A 20,933-nucleotide genomic window follows, 5' to 3' on the forward strand; every position below is an offset into this window, starting at 1 on the left:
GACGGGCTGCGGCGTTCTGGATGAGTTGAAGGGGTTTAATGGCACAGGCAGGGAGCCCAGCCAACAGCGAGTTGCAGTAATCCAGACGGGAGATGACAAGTGCCTGGATTAGGACCTGCGCCGCTTCCTGTGTGAGGCAGGGTCGTACTCTGCGGATGTTGTAGAGCATGAACCTACAGGAACGGGCCACCGCCTTGATGTTGGTTGAGAACGACAGGGTGTTGTCCAGGATCACACCAAGGTTCTTAGCGCTCTGGGAGGAGGACACAATGGAGTTGTCAACCGTGATGGCGAGATCATGGAACGGGCAGTCCTTCCCCGGGAGGAAGAGCAGCTCCGTCTTGCCGAGATTCAGTATACCTTTCCTACACACGCCTTTCCTCAGTAGTTGGTATTCACACTTACCTTATGCCAGGTGCATAATAGGCTTTGCCGGCTTGGTTTGGAATACATTTTATTCAACCTCTGAACCCCCCCCCCCTTGCCGCTCAACAGATTTTCTCGTTTAGTTTTGATTCAATGTATCTAAAGCCATCCCTTTAAATGTGGCACCTTTAATTAGAATTGTCTCGACAGACTATATGGAGGGAACAGTTCAGATTATTAGGGATCAATGAAAGAAAGACATGAAAATACTTGTATATTAATCTCTGTTTCATCATCTTGTAGATGATTTAGGGTTAGGAAAGCATTTATAAACTCGTAAAAAACAGGCTTGTAGAGGCTTTATGCACAAAATATACGGAACAAAAATATAAAACGCAATAATTTCAAAGATTTGACTGAGTTATAGTTCATATAAGAAAATCTGTTCATTTAATACATTCATTTGGTCCTAATCTATGGATTTCACATGACTGGGAATACAGATATGCATCTGTTGGTCACAGATACCTTTAATAAAAAAGGTAGGGGCGTGGATCAGAAAACCAGTCAGTATATGTTGACCACCATTTGCCTCATGCAGTGTGACACATTTCCTTTGCATAGAGTTGATCAGGCTGTTGATTGTGGCCTGCGTTGATATTTTTGTTCAGTGTAGTTTAATAACAGTGTACCCTCAGGGACAGGGCTGTAACCTCCCCTCTCTCCCTCTGTCGCTCTCTGTAGCGGTTTATTTGTATTGACATGGTCAGAGCTCAGGTCAGTTTCAAAGCTGTAGTCTCTCACTTTTTTGGTCGAGGTCGGGTCTAATGCCCATTAGTTTATCCGTTCGCTTAATGCCACAAGCTTGGGCATTCCCATGACAGAAGTGACTCACCCAGAGACTGGGGAGAAAATCCCAGCTGAATGGACAACACAATGAATGACAGATAAGAACACTTCAAAGAATAAGTCTGTTTCGACTACCATTTACATTTTGATAAAGTGAATCTTTCAACAACACAAAATCCTGAATTTTTTATTTTCATTTTTTTTCTACAATCCCTTTGGCACTAATTTCAGAACCTTGTGGTCATTTTTCAAAACTCTAGACACAAAACTCAAAACGGTCATCACTTGTAACAGAGGATGTCCAATGTTCAAAACATTGCATTGTGCATTCATATCGTTAAAGAAACCTTGCACTTGCAGAATCATTGGTTAAAATATCTCATTATCATGAAATATCAAAGGAACATTCATTTAGATCACCCAAACACAAGATACCGATAGTTTCACTGTGTAGTTGTTCGTTCATTCATTAAATATTGTAGTACAAAATACTGTATGTGATACATGTTTCATTATGGTACTACATGTAAATACATCACTGTAAAAGGACTAGTAGAGAGAATACTACAGACACAGTGGAATCATTGAACAAAATATGACATTTATTAATGAAATACAATAAAATCACTCATAGGTTTCTTTGAATCAAAGCAAAAATAATTAGCCACAAAAAAAGAAAAAAACGACAGTAAAACATCACCTGCAGTGTTCCTCACCTGGCTTACTGTAAAACATCACCTGCAGTGTTCCTCACCTGGCTTACTGTAAAACATCACCTGCAGTGTTCCTCACCTGGCTTACTGTAAAACATCACCTGCAGTGTTCCTCACCTGGCTTACTGTAAAACATCACCTGCAGTGTTCCTCACCTGGCTTACTGTAAAACATCACTGCAGTGTTCCTGACCTGGCTTACTGTAAAACATCACCTGCAGTGTTCCTCACCTGGCTTACTGTAAAAAGCTAAACAAAGGATTGATTACTGTACTTCTATATTACCATCAACCCTGTCTTGTGGATTTGGCCATAGGTTCTCATCCACATCACAATGGATGTTTTCATTAGCCAAACATCTTGGGAAGAATCTCCGGGCATGGCGATTCCAGGCCTGACACTGGCCTGCCGTGATGTCATTGCATGCGTCATCCATGGCCTGGAGAAGGGTGGCTTGTTCGTGAGAGTGCCTACAATATACCTTCCACCTCCATGTGGAGAAAAATTCCTCAATCGGGTTTTACGAAAGGAGAGTACGGTGGTAAGTACATGGTGGTAAATTGTGGATGGGCCTGAAACCATGCTTGCACCATTTGAGCATGGTAGAACCTGACATTATCCTACACAATGACATAGGTCATGCCATCAGCTCTACAGACCTTATTTAGCCCATCAAAGAAGGTTACATTAGAACAGCGAATCATGTGGCTGCCTGCAACTCAATATATAGAGTAGAGAGCTTTAGTTGTTGTTCTACCTAACATTAGAACGGGCAAGATACATAATCTAAGATACTATGACTGTGGTATGATTGTTGATGCCACACATGGTGATTCCAGCATCTCAGAAACAGCTGCCTTCCTGAGATTTTTACGAACTACAGTCTCTAGAGTTTACAGAGAACGGTGCAATAAACAAAACACATTCAGTGAGCAGCAGTTCTGTGGGCAAAAACACCTTGTTAATGAGAGAGGTCAGAGGACAATGTCCAGACTCATTCAAGCTAACAGAAAGGCCACACATGCTCAAATAGCAGCTGTTTTAAACAGTGGTGTGCAGAAGGGTATCTCTTAATGTACAACACTGTAAATAATTCAGGCTGTTGTGGAGGCAAAAGGGGGTCCTACTCCGTACTAGATGTGTGTGTACCTAATAAAGTGGCCGGTAAATGTACAGTAATGTCAAATCTGAAAACATAGTCTGGAAAAGTGGTACATGGGACCATAGAAACAGTGTCTGATAAAGAATGATGATGAAATATTACATCCATAGATAATGTAGTCCAATTGGTTGGTTCCACGGTCATTGATGTCAATGGATCTCATTATCCTGAAACTTTCATGATCTAAACATGGAATATTGATTGGCAGTTTCCATAAAACTATGCATTAAGAGTAACGCAACAGTTACTTATCATTTTGAGCAGTTGTATCAATTGATAGTTAGATCATTGTAATGAAATGAATAGTCATCTCAGATGTAATGTGTGAATTGCATTTTGAAATGGTAATACTTTAATGTTAAGTGTTGTCATTTTGAACAGGTGATTTTAGTTCAATGAACAAATGATCTTAGTTTTATGTGTATTGTATCCAAGCAGTTGGAAAACGTGTTAAGAGTTTTGAAAAATGTGCATTTTGATCATTGGTTGTGAGTTTTGTGTCTAGAGTTTTGAAAAATGACATCAAGGTTCCGAAATTAGTGCCAACGTGATTGTAAAAAACTGTAAGCAAAAAGGTAGGATGCTGTTGACAGTAGCTGCGAGCAGATACTGTATGTCTGTCTTTCAGTAGTGGTTCTGGAACAGTTAATATAAGTTGTTTACTATGACAACAACATCTGCCTTATCTGAGCTAGTAGCGCTTGCTGTGACCTTATTGGCTGGCTCCCAAAGCTCCCTGTGAGATGACTGGCTAGAAGAGGGAGATTAGACCCTCCCTCTATTGTATTTGTGTCTGATTGAACAGAATAGTTCAAATAAAATGTACACTGTGCTGGAGGGTATTAGACACACTATCTGTCATAGTTTAGACTGTGTGTTGTGAAGTACACTATTTGCAGCTGTTAGTTGGAATTGTGTGTAGATGTACTGTGCCAAAACACTCAATTTGTCATAATGTGTGTATGTTTGCACGTGATATGAGTTTTCTATTAGCAGCAGTTTTTAGTGATAAATTATATGTAGACATCAAAAGGCAACCTTTTATCCAGTAATATGAATCGCAGTCAGTGCCCTTAGTAGTTGGGGTGTGTGTGTGTGTGTGTGTGTGTGTGTGTGTGTGTGTGTGTGTGTGTGTGTGTGTGTGTGTGTGTGTGTGTGTGTGTGTGTGTGTGTGTGTGTGTGTGTGTGTGATCCATCTCCCCCATCTCTGGCCTCTCCACCCTTCCTCCCATAAGAGAAGTTCTGTTTTCCCTCCCTCTCTCCTCCCCTCTACACAGAATGACTGTTAGTTTATTTTTACACTGATACTCTCTCCTCTCACTCTTCTATTCCCACCCATTTTTCCCTGTTTCTAAAACCTCCACCACTCATTTTCTTTCTCAGTCCTGGTTTGTGTGCAACTGCGTATGTGTGTACAGGTGTGCATGTGTGTACACGCTTGTGTGCTTGTATCTCTCAGAAAGCACACACACATTTAAAAATCAGTCTGGGGGATGTTAAACTGCACTATGGAAACATTTAGAAAATACATTTTCTGGGATTGAATGGGCTTTTTATGGTGGAAAATGACATCATTGCTCGCCTCCCCTCTCCGTTTCTGACTAATGACACGGAAACTGAGAGAAACGCTCCACAAACAACTCAATCATTTACCACTCAGTTTACATGCCAGTGTGTGTGTGTGTGTGCGTGTGTGTGTGTGTGTGTCGCATACACGTGGTTAAATAACATGTTGTAATAGAGTGAATAATTGTCCAACCATCTGATTTTATGGTGGTGAAAATGTATTTCATCGTTCCACAACCATTAGGCTACTTCTAATACTTCTAATGCTCATGACTACCATTATGTGGAACTACTGCAGCTGCCTGTACTGCCACTATTTAAAACACAATGGTAGTGGAGCGATTAGTTGAAGAAGTAGTAGAATAGTAGTCTAGTTGGAAAAGACACTAGCGTTGGTTCCTCTAAGCTTCCCTAATGCTGCTAATTACTCATTACCAATACTATGTCTCTTTTTAGCATTCCTGTAATTCAGTCACATGGTGTGTGTGTATGCACTGCTGAGTCATAAAACACATGGCTGAGCACTGAGCAGCAGTTATAACATCAGAGTAGGCTACATTAGATGATGCTAGATGACTGGTTGATGTTGTTACACTGTAATAACCCTACAGGCTCAGAGGATAAATGACATGATTCCTGGAATGTGGAAGGGAATTGTCTGTAAATATTATTAATGCATTTAATAACAAAAAGCCCAAAGATACAGATAGTGTGGTCTCACAGGCATCACCAGGTTGTCACTAGTTACCACAGCCACAAAGTCATAAACCCTGCCTATTTCTACAATTCAGCTTCTTAAAATTGTGATTTTAAACTTAACTCTAACCTTAGTGGAAGCGACAGCGTTTTAGCAACATGACATTTTATTTTTAAAATCTGTTCATATACACCCCCAGGAAGAATATTACACTTTTAATTTTTTAAAATTCTAATCAAACACTTAAATATGGTAATTTTCATGTAAGGCATTTGTGAAAATGTTATATCAATATAGAGTGGGAAAGCGGCCATGGGTTTGGACAATTAAAAGATACAGCAGTAAATAAAACCTAATAACAACATACAGAACCAGTCAAAAGTTTGGATACACCTACTCATTCCAAAATATGTGTACTATTTTCTACATTGTAGAATATTAGGGAAGACATCACAACTATGAAATAACACATCAATAATCAAACACACAATAATCATGTTGTAACCAAAAACGTGTTATACAAATTTGAGATTCTTTAAAGTAGCCACCCTTTGCCTTGATGACAGATTTGCACACTCTTGGCATTCTCTCAACCAGCTTCTTGAGGAATGCTTTTCCAACAGTCTTGAAGGAGTTCCCACATATGTTGAGCACTTGTTGACTGCTTTTCCTTCACTCTGTAGTCCCCACCCATGCTAACTGGCTAGCTTGCCACTTCCAGACACAAATGAACGAACACCTCACACCCCCCCCCACGTTTACTGACACCGGTCATATTCAGCAGATGTTGTGCGTTCGTAAATTCATCAGTTATTCTGCGCTCTGGCACACTCAGACAAGAGTACTCAGAAATTAGAGTAAAGGGGGATACCTAGTCAGTTGTACAACTTAATGCATGCAACTGAAATGTGTCTTCCGCATTTAACCCAACCCCTCTGAATCAGAGAGGTGCGGGAAGATGCCATAATCGACATCCACGTCTTCAGTGCCCGGGGGACAGTGGGTTAACTGCCTTGTTCAGGGGCAGAAAGACAGATTTTTACCTTGTCAGCTCAGGGATTCGATCCAGCAACCTTTCAGTTACTGGCCCAACACTAACCACTAGGCTAGCTAGATAGCCAGAGTGAATTTGCGAACGCAAGATATATGCTAGATAACTGGATGACAGTCATTCAAGTTCTTGCCAGCTAACCAAATGACACCTGCATCTCCAGCTGTGAAAAGCCACCGAAAAACGATGAGGAGAAAAAGTCAGTCACCCACTCCTCTAATGGCATGACGTCCTCCTAGCAGCTAGCTAACGTTAGGCTCCGTGTTTTTAGATTGCTACATAAATAGATACAGTAGCCTATTTGCCACAGTATGACTGACTTGTGATCATTACCCTTGCTAGTTTGATTGTATTGACATACCAGCCTTAGTTACATTTGTCAGTTTTTGTCCAAAATATTGAGTCATTGAAACTAAACTTGGAATTTTATATTTTTAACTGATACGATTGTCTGTTTGTGTCATATCTACAAAGTAGTTAAAACACTTGTCATTTGCACTTTAACCACACTGCTAACCTTGCTTAACCTTAAATTAAGACCAAAAAGACCATTTTTGTTTTCAAACATTTTTACCATAGTGCCAATTTAGACTTTGTGGCTGTGCTATCTAGTGGAACCTGCTTCACAGCTACACTTCAAAGAGTTTGATTTCTAGAGTGCCCCCTATGCAGATGGACGAAGTCGGTACTGCATGTCGTTTTTACTATTTTTGGTGAAGGACCTTAAATAAACTTCTGTCAAGCGATTTGTTGTCCTCCATCTGAGTGTCTCTGTTCACTTGCTCGGCAATCAATCTAGCATACTACCTAAAATAGACCGATGGGACATGGGCGGGATTATGAATAGTAATTATTGCGGTATGAGTCAGGTTGGGCAATTTGGGATTTGTAGCCAATAAATGAACGCCAGAAACGTCACGGTGGGATTGAATAACAGCCAATAGGAAGTCATGTCCCAATTTTATATGTTATTTTTTAGGAGCTCTATTTCATTGCAGCTATCAGTGACTGACTATTCGAGTGAGATTTGCATATGACTGACATTCCATTGCATATTTCAACCAATCAGCGGTCACGGCGGCGGGATGACAAGTGGCTGCCTTGACCAATGGTGGAGCTTAGATTAAGAGAAAGGGGCGGGGCACGGTTGGGCGAGGTTGACACACTGAAAGAGCGAGAGGGGGCAGCCTAGTTTACAAGGAAGGAACAGGGAGGGGAAAAATAAAGAAAGGGCCAGACGAAGCAAGAGAGAACAAATCGTGGGGAAGAGAGTTGAGCTAAAGTGAGGAGATGTTATGATACAATAACTTTTCTACTACAAATACCTGCCGAGCTGACGGACAGGAGTGGGCGCGCGCGAAGTGACCTGCTGCAGGCGGAGATCGCACCGGACATCGAGCGGCTATTTCTATAAAGCCCCCGATTCCACGGATCTGTGTCGGAGCATCTCTGGCTGGCCTCTCGCTTCGGTTTCCTGCCTTTGAGCTCAATCCGGTCGTTTGCTGTGGTCCAAGGGGGGCAGCAACCAACACAGAACAGTGCTGTGGTCTCGCCCCACTTTCTGTCATTGGGGTCCGAGTTATCGTCCCCGCTGCTCATGACAGCGTTGGAGTGAAATACTTCTGGCAACTATATTTTCAGTCGATTACCTTTTTGAGACGTTGATAGATACGAGGCAGGGGTGTGTGTGGGAGCCGACTGAGGCCACGGTGGTGTTGAAAAAAATATTAACGTTAGTGGGGGTAGTGCATTGGTAGCTAGCCTTCAAGAAAGTCCCAAATTGGGTATTTGGATTTAATCAACAACTGGAGAGCCAGTGGGATATGGGAGATGGATGACCAGTTTTAAGCACACCTGCATATGATCCGCCTTGTGTGGTAGAAAGTTAATTGATGGTGAATACGATTTCACGTTACTTTACATTTTTAATATGAGTTGGTGCCAAATCAATAGAATATCAATGTTGGATGCTGACAGTAACCATATGGCTAAACAGGCAGGTGGCTAACGGTTTTGGGGGTAAAAAATGCAGGTGTATTCAGACAGGTTTTTTTTTCAATTTAGCTTCCATCTTATAGATCTAGCACGCAGCAGTCATTGTTCCTCAAATCATTTAAGTGGTTTCATGGTGTGAAGAAAAACAATAGTAACAGACCTGTGTTGTTGTGTAACGGAAGGGTAGTGACATGAGGACAACAATTGCGTTTCTTTGACTGCTTTCTGTTCTGCGGGTGCAGGGCCAGGGGCATTACGGAGGGTACGGTGTTATTTGGACCGGTGCACTTGAGGCTCGGGTTGTCTTCTCGTGTTGAACCTGTCGGCTGTATTTTGAAGTAGCAAAGGTTACTTTGACCGACAATTGCAGTGCTACTTGCGTCAATGTAGACGGCAATCAACCCTGTATGTGGTGGAGAGCTAACGTAAAATAAACAATTGGGGTTGTCACTTGTCCTCCAAACTTCAGCAAGAACATCCAAAGTAAAAGCATGATGTTGCTGAGCATAGCCTGCACTGGAGTTTATGGGTGGCAAATAGCTGCTGCTAGCCTCATTCAGTTAACTAGTAGTTGTGTATAACTTTACACACGGTCCGATGCATACGCATTTGATTGATCTTCAGACAGATACAAATCCCTTCAGTAAACAAATCTAGCATGATTATGAATTTGATAGCTTTGTCATTTTGCGCATTTGCATAACAACTAGCTAGCCAGATAGCTAATTCACGTAGTTAGCTAGCCAGCTTGCTATCCACTGCTCGCAATTAATGTTAGTGTCGTCCAAGCTAGCTGTCAGACATTACTGGTCGACTACATGCAATACATCGAATACTCTGTTTCTGCCCCAAACATTTTTTTTTTTGCATTTCGCACCATTTGTACACTGCTAGACTGAAGCGAGTACGTGTAGAGACAAGTTGAACATGGCCTCGAGGATAGCGTATGTCTCGGACTGATGTGCCAATTTACTCCGTGGATGAGGGTGAGGCCTAGTTAACCTATTCGTGACCGCAGCACTCCAGTAATGTAAACAAACAGGCGAGGGTGCATCAGGGGTTATTAGACCAAGAGGAACACAGACTTTTCCGACTATATTTAACATATTGTCGTATCTTCTGTATCCTTTTGCAACTTGTGACTACTGACTAGTTGGCAATCCATTTTACATTGTGTTATTCCCCGTATTTCATGTTATGCACTGGGGAAATATAATTGTTATCGTCAATGCGCGTGAACAAATAGGCTGATCGCAGAGAATGCGGCATTCTGAAAAGATGAAAGCGTGAGCTGGTCTCATGTTGTTGACGGATACGCATGGGACTTCATTTTAATCCGAAATCAACATTTACAGATATATCAGTACGCCACCGGATAAATCATAATAGCAGTGCGACTATAGCAGTGAAAGTTGTGCGTGATGACCGCAATCTGAAGATAAGCGTCAGATGCAGGCACTATCGAGCACTGTTGCCATCCACTATACGATCTTGGATCACTGATTAATTTTTCAACACATGGATTTTTATCTGACGTTGTAAAGGGACGCTTTTAAGGACCCTTTTAAATTGAGACTCGTTTTTGGAAAAACACCATAAAGGACTCTTTTCAACCATGTATTCATCAGAGACCCCTCAATACCTCCGTCAAGGACTGAGCATGTTTGGTCAGTCATGGTCATTTACTACTTCCGTGTGTTTTTCATATTTGTCTCCAGCACCATTTTGAATATTGTAGCTGTATGAATTTGCAGTGAGATATACAGGTCTTTCTCACGGCTGATTGATCAGCTACTTGCTGGTGAGCTTCCAGAGGTGTCCCATATGGGGAGAAGCAACAGCCATGAGTATATACCTGAGGCTAATTGGTTAAGCCAGTGGGCCCCTGGTTCTGGGAAGATGGGCCTTTGATAGTCACTTCTTGGCCATACTAGAAAAGTGTTCATATTGTCACATAAACTATTTGCATGTGTACAGGCTAACAACAATATGTTCCCAAAATCTGGAAATAGAATCTTGTTTACATGAAAGTTGAGATTGTTTATCAGAAGTTGAGATTTTAGAAAAAATATGTTTGAGCTAGTTTACGATGAGGAGTGTATTCTCTGGACATATTGTGAGTCCATAAACTGTTGCTCAAAAATAATATTCACTGACTGGATTACACTGAATAAAAGGAGTAGGCCTAACCATTTCTTTGTTTTGTTTTTTGCAGTCTGGACCAACGTGGAACCCCGGTCAGTTCCTGTGTTTCCCTGGCATTCATTGGTCCCTTTCCTGGCACCAACCCAGTCAGATGCCTCTACTCAGTCTGGTGAGGGCCAACAACCAATCAATCACCCCCAAGCTGCCAGTCTGAAAACAGGTAGGTTGTGGATGAAATTCGACCCAAATCCCAGCAAGATTACAATTTCTACCATGATTTCAAACACTTGAAACATAATGGATTACGTAACACAAACATTGGTATTACCAGATAACTATCAGAGATTTGAATCATTGTGAAAATACCCCCTTTTCCTGTCTTTCTCAGAGTCTCAGGGGGGTGCAGTGCTGCTACAGGAGGCCAACGAGGGCCCCCCCTCCCTAGAGAGAAGACCCACAACACGGCTGACTCCCTCCACGGACGACCTGGCCCCGGAGAGGGAGGCCGAAAGAGAGAGGCCAGACAGTGAGACTGAGAGTGATGTGGATGACCCGTAAGTGTATGCGTGCGTGACTGCATGCACGTGTGTGGACACTAGGGCTGACCCCAAATAGTCGATTGTTTGGTCACTAGGCTGTTGGTCAACCAATATTCTTTTTAGTTGAGCAGTAGAAAATATATACAGTACCAGTCAAATTTTGGACACACTTACTCATTTCAGGGTTTCTTTATTTTGACTATTTTATACATTGTAAGACAAGAGTGTGCAAAGCTGTCAAGGCAAAGGGTGGCTACTTTTTTTGGTTACTACATGATTCCACATGTGTTATTTCATAGTTGTGAGGTCTTCATTATTATTCTACAATGTAGAAAACAGTCAAATAAAGAAAAACCCTTGAATGATTAGGTGTGTCAACTTTTGACTGGTACTATATATATTTATTTATTAAACACAAGATACTTGTCTGATTTGCACCTATCTCAGTGAACTAATCCATTGCGGAGGGTGACACAGACCAAAAGGAAGTGGAGTGTGTTAGGATGCATAATGCACGTCTCTCTCCTGCAATTTGTGCACTTTCATAACTTCATTGTGAGAATTGTTTGTGTGTGATTGTTAGTGTCTATCAATTCCCCATTACATATTTCACCGGTAGTAAATGTACCATTCATTCCTATAATATCTAATCCATAATGTTTTTTGGTTACGGTAATTTATGTTATTGCATTTAATATATTGTTAATCCAGTCTTTTACTGTTCTCATTGTCAGAGTGGACACATTGTTAGCCTACACTACCTACACTAAACTTGTGCGAAACAAGTTTTGGTTTATTTCATTCCATTTACGAGTTTTGTCAATTATAGACCATATGTTTGCGCAGTGGTGAACCTATAGGTCTTCAGTGTGTGACAGGTTAGTACAGTGGTGAACCTATAGTCCTTCAGTGTGTGACAGGTTAGTACAGTGGTGAACCTATAGGTCTTCAGTGTGTGACAGGTTAGTACAGTGGTGAACCTATAGGTCTTCAGTGTGTGACAGGTTAGTACAGTGGTGAACCTATAGGTCTTCAGTGTGTGTCAGGTTAGTACAGTGGTGAATCTATAGGTCTTCAGTGTGTGACAGGTTAGTACAGTGGTGAACCTATAGGTCTTCAGTGTGTGACAGGTTAGTACAGTGGTGAACCTATAGGTCTTCAGTGTGTGACAGGTTAGTACAGTGGTGAACCTATAGGTCTTCAGTGTGTGACAGGTTAGTACAGTGGTGAACCTATAAGTCTTCAGTGTGTGACAGGTTAGTACAGTGGTGAACCTATAAGTCTTCAGTGTGACAGGTTAGTACAGTGGTGAACCTATAAGTCTTCAGTGTGTGACAGTGGTGAACCTATAGGCCTTCAGTGTGTAACAGGTTAGTACAGTGGTGAACCTATAGGTCTTCAGTGTGTAACAGGTTAGTACAGTGGTGAACCTATAGGTCTTCAGTGTGTAACAGGTTAGTACAGTGGTGAACCTATAGGTCTTCAGTGTGACAGGTTAGTACAGTGGTGAACCTATAGGTCTTCAGTGTGTAACAGGTTAGTACAGTGGTGAACCTATAGGTCTTCAGTGTGTGACAGGTTAGTACAGTGGTGAACCTATAGACCTTCAGTGTGTGACAGGTTAGTACAGTGGTGAACCTATCGATCTTCAGTGTGACAGGTTAGTACAGTGGTGAACCTATCGATCTTCAGTGTGTGGCAGGTTAGAAAGGGCCAGTGGTGTAGCGTAGCGTATACGCAGGTACAGTTTAAGATGTATACTCACTTTTTTCCCCAGTGGGCTTTGCGTATACTAACTTAATCCCTGCTGATGCGTATCAAAGTAGTGTAGTGAAGGTGTATGACTTATCAATTATGAAGTACAATAGAGAAATTGTTCACAATGTAGCCTACAAAATTGCAAAGCAAGTGAAATATATTTACGTGCACACAGCCTAGTTTCAATGGAATATCATCTGCAGACAGTAAGAGTGTAGCTTTCAAATGGTTTTGTCATGGAACAGCTCAGAGAAGAATGACATCGGTAGCTGGTAGGGTAGGAAAGAAGTTTCAACGTACGATATCTACCAGTAAATGCTAACTTAGGCAACAAAGGATATGCATACCAGGTATTTAAAAAGTTTAGTCAGAAGAGTTGGTTAGTAGGCTATTTAATATATAATATAATAATATATGCCATTTAGCAGACGCTTTTATCCAAAGCGACTTACAGTCATGTGTGCATACATATTTGTAATGCGTGATTGTCATGGATGTGCCTGGGTGGACAGAGGCCCACCCACTGGGGAGCCAGGCCCTGACAGGCCCACCCAATCAGATTGATGTGGTTTAAGCATTGTTGTGGACTTACATGCTGACCAGACCGGGCGCGTGCATCCGCGTGTGCCATCGCAACCATGTCGATTTTGTCCATCCACACCAGACGTGATCAGGACACGCAGGTTGAATTATCAAAACAAACTCCGAACCAACTATATTAATTTGGTGACAGGTCGAAAAGCATTAAACTTTCATGGAAATTTAGCTAGCTAGCTTGCTGTTGCTAGCTAATTTGTCCTGGGATATAAACATTCGCTTGTTATTTTACCTGAAATGCACAAGGTCCTCTACTCTTACAATTATTCCACAGATAAAAGGTGAATTAGTTTCAAACCGAATTAGTTTCTAGTTATCTCTCCTCCTTTATGCTTCTTCTTTGGAGTTTATATGGCGGTTGGCAACCAACTTTAAGGTGCATTCCTGCCACTAACTGGACAGGAGTGTGGATCTCAGTTTGTCTTTCAATCACCCGCATAGATATAGGCTCATAAAAAAAACAATCAGGAGACAGGAGACGTGGGACTTGCAGCTCATCACGCGTCACAAATATAACCAAGTTCTATTTTAGCGCATGACTACGCAGACTCTCGAAAGCAGTTTAGATGCAATGATTGAATAACATGTATGTGTAAGTTTATTTTTGGTGAGCGGTATGGTCAGTTACACCATTTTTTAAATTTTTTATATATATTTTTTTAAATGTGATTTTGAGAGTGAAAATCAGAAAAAATCTATAGGAAAACGCAAAAAAAAAAACAATTGGATTTTTCACACAGGTGCCTTTCCTTCTCTGGGCGGCCTGTTTGGGAACTTTTTGGCAAAATTAGAATTGACCAACTTCTCCAGGACAACTACATAGGGCAGATGGAAAGACAGCAGTCACACACAGCATGAGGTTAAAGGATAAGCTGTCCATAAACTCTGACATAATAAGCCAGTAGGTCCCAATCATAAGAATACAAAACACAACCATTAAGCATTTCCCAATGGAAATGTACAACTATTACCTCCCATTGAAAAAAGCATTTCACGTTTAGCACACAAAGTAATTGGTGACCTGAAGTTTAAAGTGGAACTGACAACATTTTAACTACTTTGCCGATATGAAACAAACACACAATCATATCAGTCAAAAATATCAAATTCCCAGTTTATGCTACAAAACCCACTTTACAAGGTTTTTATAAAAAATAATTTTAAAAATTAAAAAAGTTTATATGACATACACTAAGGCATTGTTGGCAGAATAGATCAGTTCATTGCATGATTAATATAATTCACCAATACAAAGTTTGCTGCCTCCATTCGGGAAGCACTGTTTCAATGACTCAATATTCTGGACAAAAACTGACAAATGTAACTAAGGCTGGTATGTCCCCAGTCCACCTGACTGTGCTGCTGCTCCAGTTTCAACTGTTCTGCCTTATTATTATTTGACCATGCTGGTCATTTATGAACATTTGAACATCTTGGTCATGTTCTGTTATAATCTCTACCCGGCACAGCCAGAAGAGGACTGGCCACCCCACATAGCCCGGTTCCTCTCTAGGTTTCTTCCTAGGTTTTGGCCTTTCTAGGGAGTTTTTCCTAGCCACCGTGCTTTTACACCTGCATTGTTTGCTGTTTGGGGTTTTAGGCTGGGTTTCTGTACAGCACTTTGAGATATCAGCTGATGTACGAAGGGCTATATAAATAAATTTGATTTGATTTGATCAAACTAGCAAGGGCAATGATCACAAGTCAGTCATACTGTGGCTAATAGGCTACTGTATCTATTTATGTAGCAATCTAAAAACACGGAGCCTAACGTTAGCTAGCTGCTAGGAGGACGTCATGCCATTAGAGGAGTGGGTGACTGACTTTTTCTCCTCATCGTTTTTCGGTGGCTTTTCACAGCTGGAGACGCAGGTATCTTGAACGACTGTTTGCATATCTCTTTCGTTTGCAAATTCACTCTGGCTATCTACTCTGATTTCAGAGTACTCTCGTCTGTGTGCCAGAGCGCAGAACAACTGATGAATTTATGAATGAGTAACACCCGCTGAATATGTTAGTAAACATCGGGGGGGGGTAATAGTTAGTCACGAACGTAAACAACCTATCAGTTCTGCTAGTGCGAGTAAAATAGTCAGTGAGGTGTTCCCTCATTTGTGTCTGAAAGTAGTTAACTAGCAAGCTTGCCAACTTTAGCCAGTTAGCATGGGTGCTTGGTTGGGACAAGCATGCATTGGTAGGCAAGCTGCAGAAGGTCGAGGAGGCTACAATTACGCATCGTTTAAAGTGCAGTTTTAACAGCAAACTACCTGAAATGTTACTTTGTTAGATTTTAGCTCATCTTGCTATGGCTATCATTAGTTGATGATATTGTTGTTATGTGTATAACTAAGGGAGAGAGAGCCTACCTTTTCATGGTTGTTTGATCAATAGGACTGTAAAGTTTCCAAATGTAAGAGGACTCCTGTGGTGTTTATATATTTGCAGAAATCCATTCCAGGGGTATTTTTAGGGTTTTTGGTGAATGTGTTCTAATGATTTAAAGTCGCAGTGTTGCATCTGCCTGTAAACACCTGGCAGGCTTGTGTGGTAAATGGGATGTTTGGCAGGAGCTGGAGGAGCATGGTCGGGTCAGGTTAATTTATTTCTTCTTCTGGTTATCTTGATCTGTCATATTTATTCAAATATTGTGCTTAAAGGGAAAGGGGGATACCAAGTCAGTTGTACAACTGAATGCATTCAACTTAAATGTGTCTTCCACATTTAACCCAACCCCTCTGACTCAACATCCACGTCAAGCATCAGACAATCTCAATGCATATAGTTGATTTTATATACACGTTTAAAAATTGAGACCAGTTGATTGATCGAAAGAACACACTACTTTCGGTCGGCCAAGATAATTTTTGTGCAGGGACAGGCCTAGTAGAGTGAGTGGCTCCACGCGTCCACTTACGTTTTCTACATGTAGAGCAGCATGTTATATGAACAACGAGGTGAGGAACAAAAGCATCCATCTCTGCTAAATGAGCTAAATGAATCTACAGGGTGTCAGGTAGCGTAGCGGTTAGAGTGTTGGGCCAGTAACCAAAACGTTGCTGGTTTGAATACCCGAGCCGATAATGTGAAAGATTTGTCTATGTGCCCTTGAGCAAGGCACTAAACCCTTACCCTTATTGTAAAATAAAACATTTCCCTGCACCTATCCGGTGTTTGACAAAAAAAAGCATAAAAAATAACTGAAAAGAATGGCAGGGGCCAGGCTGCTTGCTGTCCATTGACTGTTATGAGCTGTCTGCTGAATCCACTGAACTCTCTGGGGAGATGAGCCACTTTTCCTGCTCTTTGTGTGTGTGTGAAAGTTTTATGCAAATCTCTCTCCTTAGAGTTGTTTTTGTCTCTTTTTTTATGTTCCATGTTTGCTACAGAGGTATGATGGTGGGTGAGATATATTTATCTCTCACCCACCTCTGTGTGTGTGTGTGTGTGTGTGTGTACGTACAGTTGAAGTCGGAAGTTTACATACACCTTAGCCAAATGCATTTAAACTCAGTTTTTCACAATTCCTGACATTTAATCCTAGTAAAAATTCCCTGTCTTAGGTCAGTTAGGATCATCACTTTATTTTAAGAATGTGAAATGTCAGAATAATAGTAGATAGAATGATTTATTTTAGCTTTTATTTCTTTCATCACATTCCCAGTAGGTCAGAAGTTTACATACACTCAATTAGTATTTTTGGTAGCATTGCCTTTAAATTGTTTAACTTCAAATGTTTCAGGTAGCCTTCCACAAGCTTCCTACAATAAGTTGAGTGAATTTTGTCCCATTCCTCCTGACAGAGCTGGTGTAACTGAGTCAGGTTTGTAGGCCCATTCCTCCTGACAGAGCTGGTGTAACTGAGTCAGGTTTGTAGGCCCATTCCTCCTGACAGAGCTGGTGTAACTGAGTCAGGTTTGTAGGCCCATTCCTCCTGACAGAGCTGGTGTAACTGAGTCAGGTTTGTAGGCCTCCTTGCTCGCTCACACTTTTTCAGTTCTGCCCTCAAGGATTTTCCAAGCTGTTTAAAAGGCACAGTCAACTTAGTGTATGTAAACTTCTGACCCACTGGCATTGTGATACAGTGAATTATAAGTTAAATAATCTGTCAGTAAACAATTGTTGGGAAAATTACTTTTTTCATACACAAAGTAGATGTCCTAAACGACTTGCCACTTTTATAGTTTGTTCACAAGAATTTTGTGGAGTGGTTGAAAAACGAGTTTTAATGACTCCAACCTAAGTGTATGTAAACTTCCGACTTCAACTGTGTGCATGTATGTATGTATATGTGTATATATATCTATATATATATTATGTCTGTCTCTTAGGTTCTTCCCCAGTGTTCTTCCTGAGCCCTTGTCTGTGACTCCTGTGAAGAGACGCACTCAGTCCCTCAGCGCCCTGCCTAAAGATGGGGACAAGAGCAGCCCTGGCAAGGTAACCTCTCCCCTGTCTCTCGCTCACTTATTTTGTCAATTCATCTCTTACCTCGTCATACATTCCATTCCTCATTTAATCACATTGTTAAAAGAGGAGCATCCCTGGCAAGGCGCTCTGGCTTTCTCTCACCCTCTCATCTAATCATTCTTTCCTCCTTCTCAGAGGGAGAAGGACCACATCAGGCGGCCGATGAACGCGTTCATGATCTTCAGTAAGCGTCATCGAGCGCTGGTGCACCAGAGGCACCCCAACCAGGACAACCGCACGGTTAGCAAGATCCTGGGCGAGTGGTGGTATGCCCTGGGGCCCAAAGAGAAGCAGAAATATCACGACCTCGCCTTCCAGGTGTTACACACACACACACACACACACACAACAATTTAGTGCAATGGTTTAGTCTGACTTGACTAAGCAGCCAAAAAATGAATGTATTTTGTTTGCTCATCCTCTCTCTTTCTCAGGTGAAGGAGGCCCACTTTAAGGCCCACCCAGACTGGAAGTGGTGCAACAAAGACAGGAAGAAGTCTAGTTCTGATGGCCGAGGGCTCCCGGGGCCGGGGGGCAAAGACATTAGAGAAAGGAGCATGTCTGAGACCACCGGTGAGTCACACACTGCTCCTCAAAACACCCAAATAAGAGATAACAGAAAGGAAGAGGGATGTTTATTTGATTGCGAAGGTTTCATGAAAACATTATCATTGAATATCTATCTAGCTCTCTCTTTCCTCTTGCTATGCACCACTGTCTCACTCTCCCACTTACTTTCTCTCTCTCAGAGCCCCATGGTGTGGAGCTGAAAGGGGTGGGGCCTGGCCTGCTGGGTGTGTCTGAGCGGAATCCAGGGGAGGGGCATGTAGGTCAGCTACCCCGCCCCCGAGCCTTCTCCCAGAGTGCCGTGCACAGCCTGGAGAGGAGTGACAGGGGCAACACACAGGCCCTGGCTGAACTGTCACAGGTAAGGCCATGGTACATAATGTTGTTTCCACTACAGCCACTTTACTTAAATGATAAACAGGTTTCTTAGTTTAGTGTGTCAATTTTGACCCGTCCCTCTCATCCATCACTTTGTTGTTTTATATCTGGCTTCCTCCTCCTCTTCCTCTCTCAGATGTGTGGGGATGGTGGTGGCCAGTTTTCGGGGCGCGCCCAGACCCTGTCCCGGTCTCAGAGGGGGGTCAGTGAGGACATGACCAGTGACGAGGAACGCATGGTCATCTGTGAAGAGGAGGGAGACGACGATGTCATCGGTGAGAAACTGAACTGCTGTGACATCATCTCAACAACAGTTATATGCTTATTTTGGAGTAAGCCCCTGTAAACACGTGAAATTCAGGTTATTACACTGCTGGGAAACACAGTACTACTGGGAGCTCTTTTACCATAATGATATCATCTTAATTGGACAGTTTGAGAAATAATTCAATTCAATTGCCCTTTAGGGACAATAAAGGTCTATCTGGTCGCAAGAAATTACACACAAACAATTCCCAGACAAGCATATTACATGTACAATATACTGGCAGAGGAAGTTAGAAATGGGTGTTTATGCACATAAACCATGAGTACCCTCACTCCCCTTTCCCCCTACAGAGGACCCGTACCCTGCCAGCTCCATAGACCTGAAGTGTAAGGAGAGAGTGACGGACAGCGACAGTGACAACGCCTCTGGGAACGAAAGCGATCGAAAGGTAAGTCTCTTCCTTTATCAAGGCTAGATTGAGTTCCAGTTGTCTGACTGATCATGTTTTTGATATAGTACCATTATTTAGAGAAGAGGAACATGTTTTAGTCCTTCTGCTTTTCACCCTGCTACAGACATTTAGTTGTTTCTCTTTCTGTCTCTGCAGCGTGTCTTTGCTCCAGTGATCTGCTCTTCCTCCTCCCAGCCCATCCCCCACGGACGCTCCGTCTCTCTCTCCTCCTACCCTTCCAAACGCTACGACGAGGAGAGAGGAGGGGGGCTCTCAGACCGCAGGAGGAAGAGAGGAATCGAGGGAGGAGGTGGTGATGGAGGAGGAGTGGCATCCCTCTCTCTTTCCCTGTCCTCCTCAGGCCACTCTGTCATCTCCAGCCCCGGAGGCCCAGTTCCTTCTGCCCTTGCCCCCCTTGGCCTGTCTCCTCTCCTCGGGTTGGGGGCTGTCAGAGTGGCCTCTACAGTGGTGACCAACGTGGTTCGTCCGGTCGTGAGCACGCCAGTCCCCATCGCTAGTAAACCCCGAGATGGAGCAGCTTCATCCATTCCTCACCCACCAGACAGGAGGTCCCTCCCATCGCAGCAAGCGCAGCTTCTGATTGGATCCGGAGTAGGAAGCGGAGGGCCTGGGTACTACTCCTCATCCTCACCCAATCCCATAGGTGCAGGGGCGGGTCCAGGGGGGCTGGTGACCAGCTTGGTGTTCCCGGGGCACAGCCAGTCCACCGTCCAGCTCATCAGTCCCTCCCCCCATCTGTCCTCCCACCACCAGCTGCCCCCCACCGCCCCTGTCTCTGCCCCCACACAAAACCACATCAATGGCCCCCTGCCCCTCTCCCTGCTCCAGCCCCAGTTCCTCTCCTCATCATCTCTGGCATCCCCCGGGGGCAAAGCCATCACACAGGTCCAATACATCCTGCCCACCCTATCAGCCAGTTCCAATCCCAAGAGCCCCTCCCCTCAACTGCACAACCTGCCGGAACAGTATCTTCAACCTGCCCACAGCTCCGTCCACCCACATGTCCATAGCCAATGGGAAGCAGGTGGGGCCGGGCTCGCTGATGGGATACGCCTCCAGCCCAGCCGTGGGAGTGGTCAGCCCGGGAGCCAGAGGTGAGAGGGTGGAGAGAATCGTACACCAAAACTCTAATAAATGGAGAGTTTTCAAACCTTATCCATATTTTCCTCTCTCGTTCACTCTTTAGTGCAATCCCAGTCCCCAGTCCTACAGGGCAAGATGCTGCTTCCCATGGCAACAGTGAGGACGGCATCCGCCCCTGCCCAACAGTACCCCCTCGTGGCTCCACCTCTTCCTGTCCAGAATGGAGCTCAAGCAGGAAGCAAAGTAAGCAGTGTTACCATG

The 20,933-nt window shown here is 43.0% G+C and overlaps 1 protein-coding gene across 1 annotated transcript in view; it reads left to right on the plus strand.

The window, feature by feature from the left end:
- Nucleotides 1–20,933, plus strand: part of LOC124006529 (protein capicua homolog) — a 66,678-nt gene that overhangs the window by 34,464 nt on the left and 11,281 nt on the right. The window contains 11 exon segments of the mRNA XM_046316598.1: nucleotides 10,614–10,763; nucleotides 10,932–11,097; nucleotides 17,766–17,874; nucleotides 18,040–18,222; nucleotides 18,339–18,477; nucleotides 18,654–18,832; nucleotides 18,986–19,124; nucleotides 19,468–19,565; nucleotides 19,725–20,472; nucleotides 20,474–20,683; nucleotides 20,776–20,915. Coding sequence (XP_046172554.1) covers nucleotides 10,614–10,763; nucleotides 10,932–11,097; nucleotides 17,766–17,874; nucleotides 18,040–18,222; nucleotides 18,339–18,477; nucleotides 18,654–18,832; nucleotides 18,986–19,124; nucleotides 19,468–19,565; nucleotides 19,725–20,472; nucleotides 20,474–20,683; nucleotides 20,776–20,915 — 2,261 coding nt within the window.

This window comes from Oncorhynchus gorbuscha, linkage group LG19 (genome assembly GCF_021184085.1).
Source record: "Oncorhynchus gorbuscha isolate QuinsamMale2020 ecotype Even-year linkage group LG19, OgorEven_v1.0, whole genome shotgun sequence".
Lineage (NCBI taxonomy): Eukaryota > Metazoa > Chordata > Actinopteri > Salmoniformes > Salmonidae > Oncorhynchus > Oncorhynchus gorbuscha.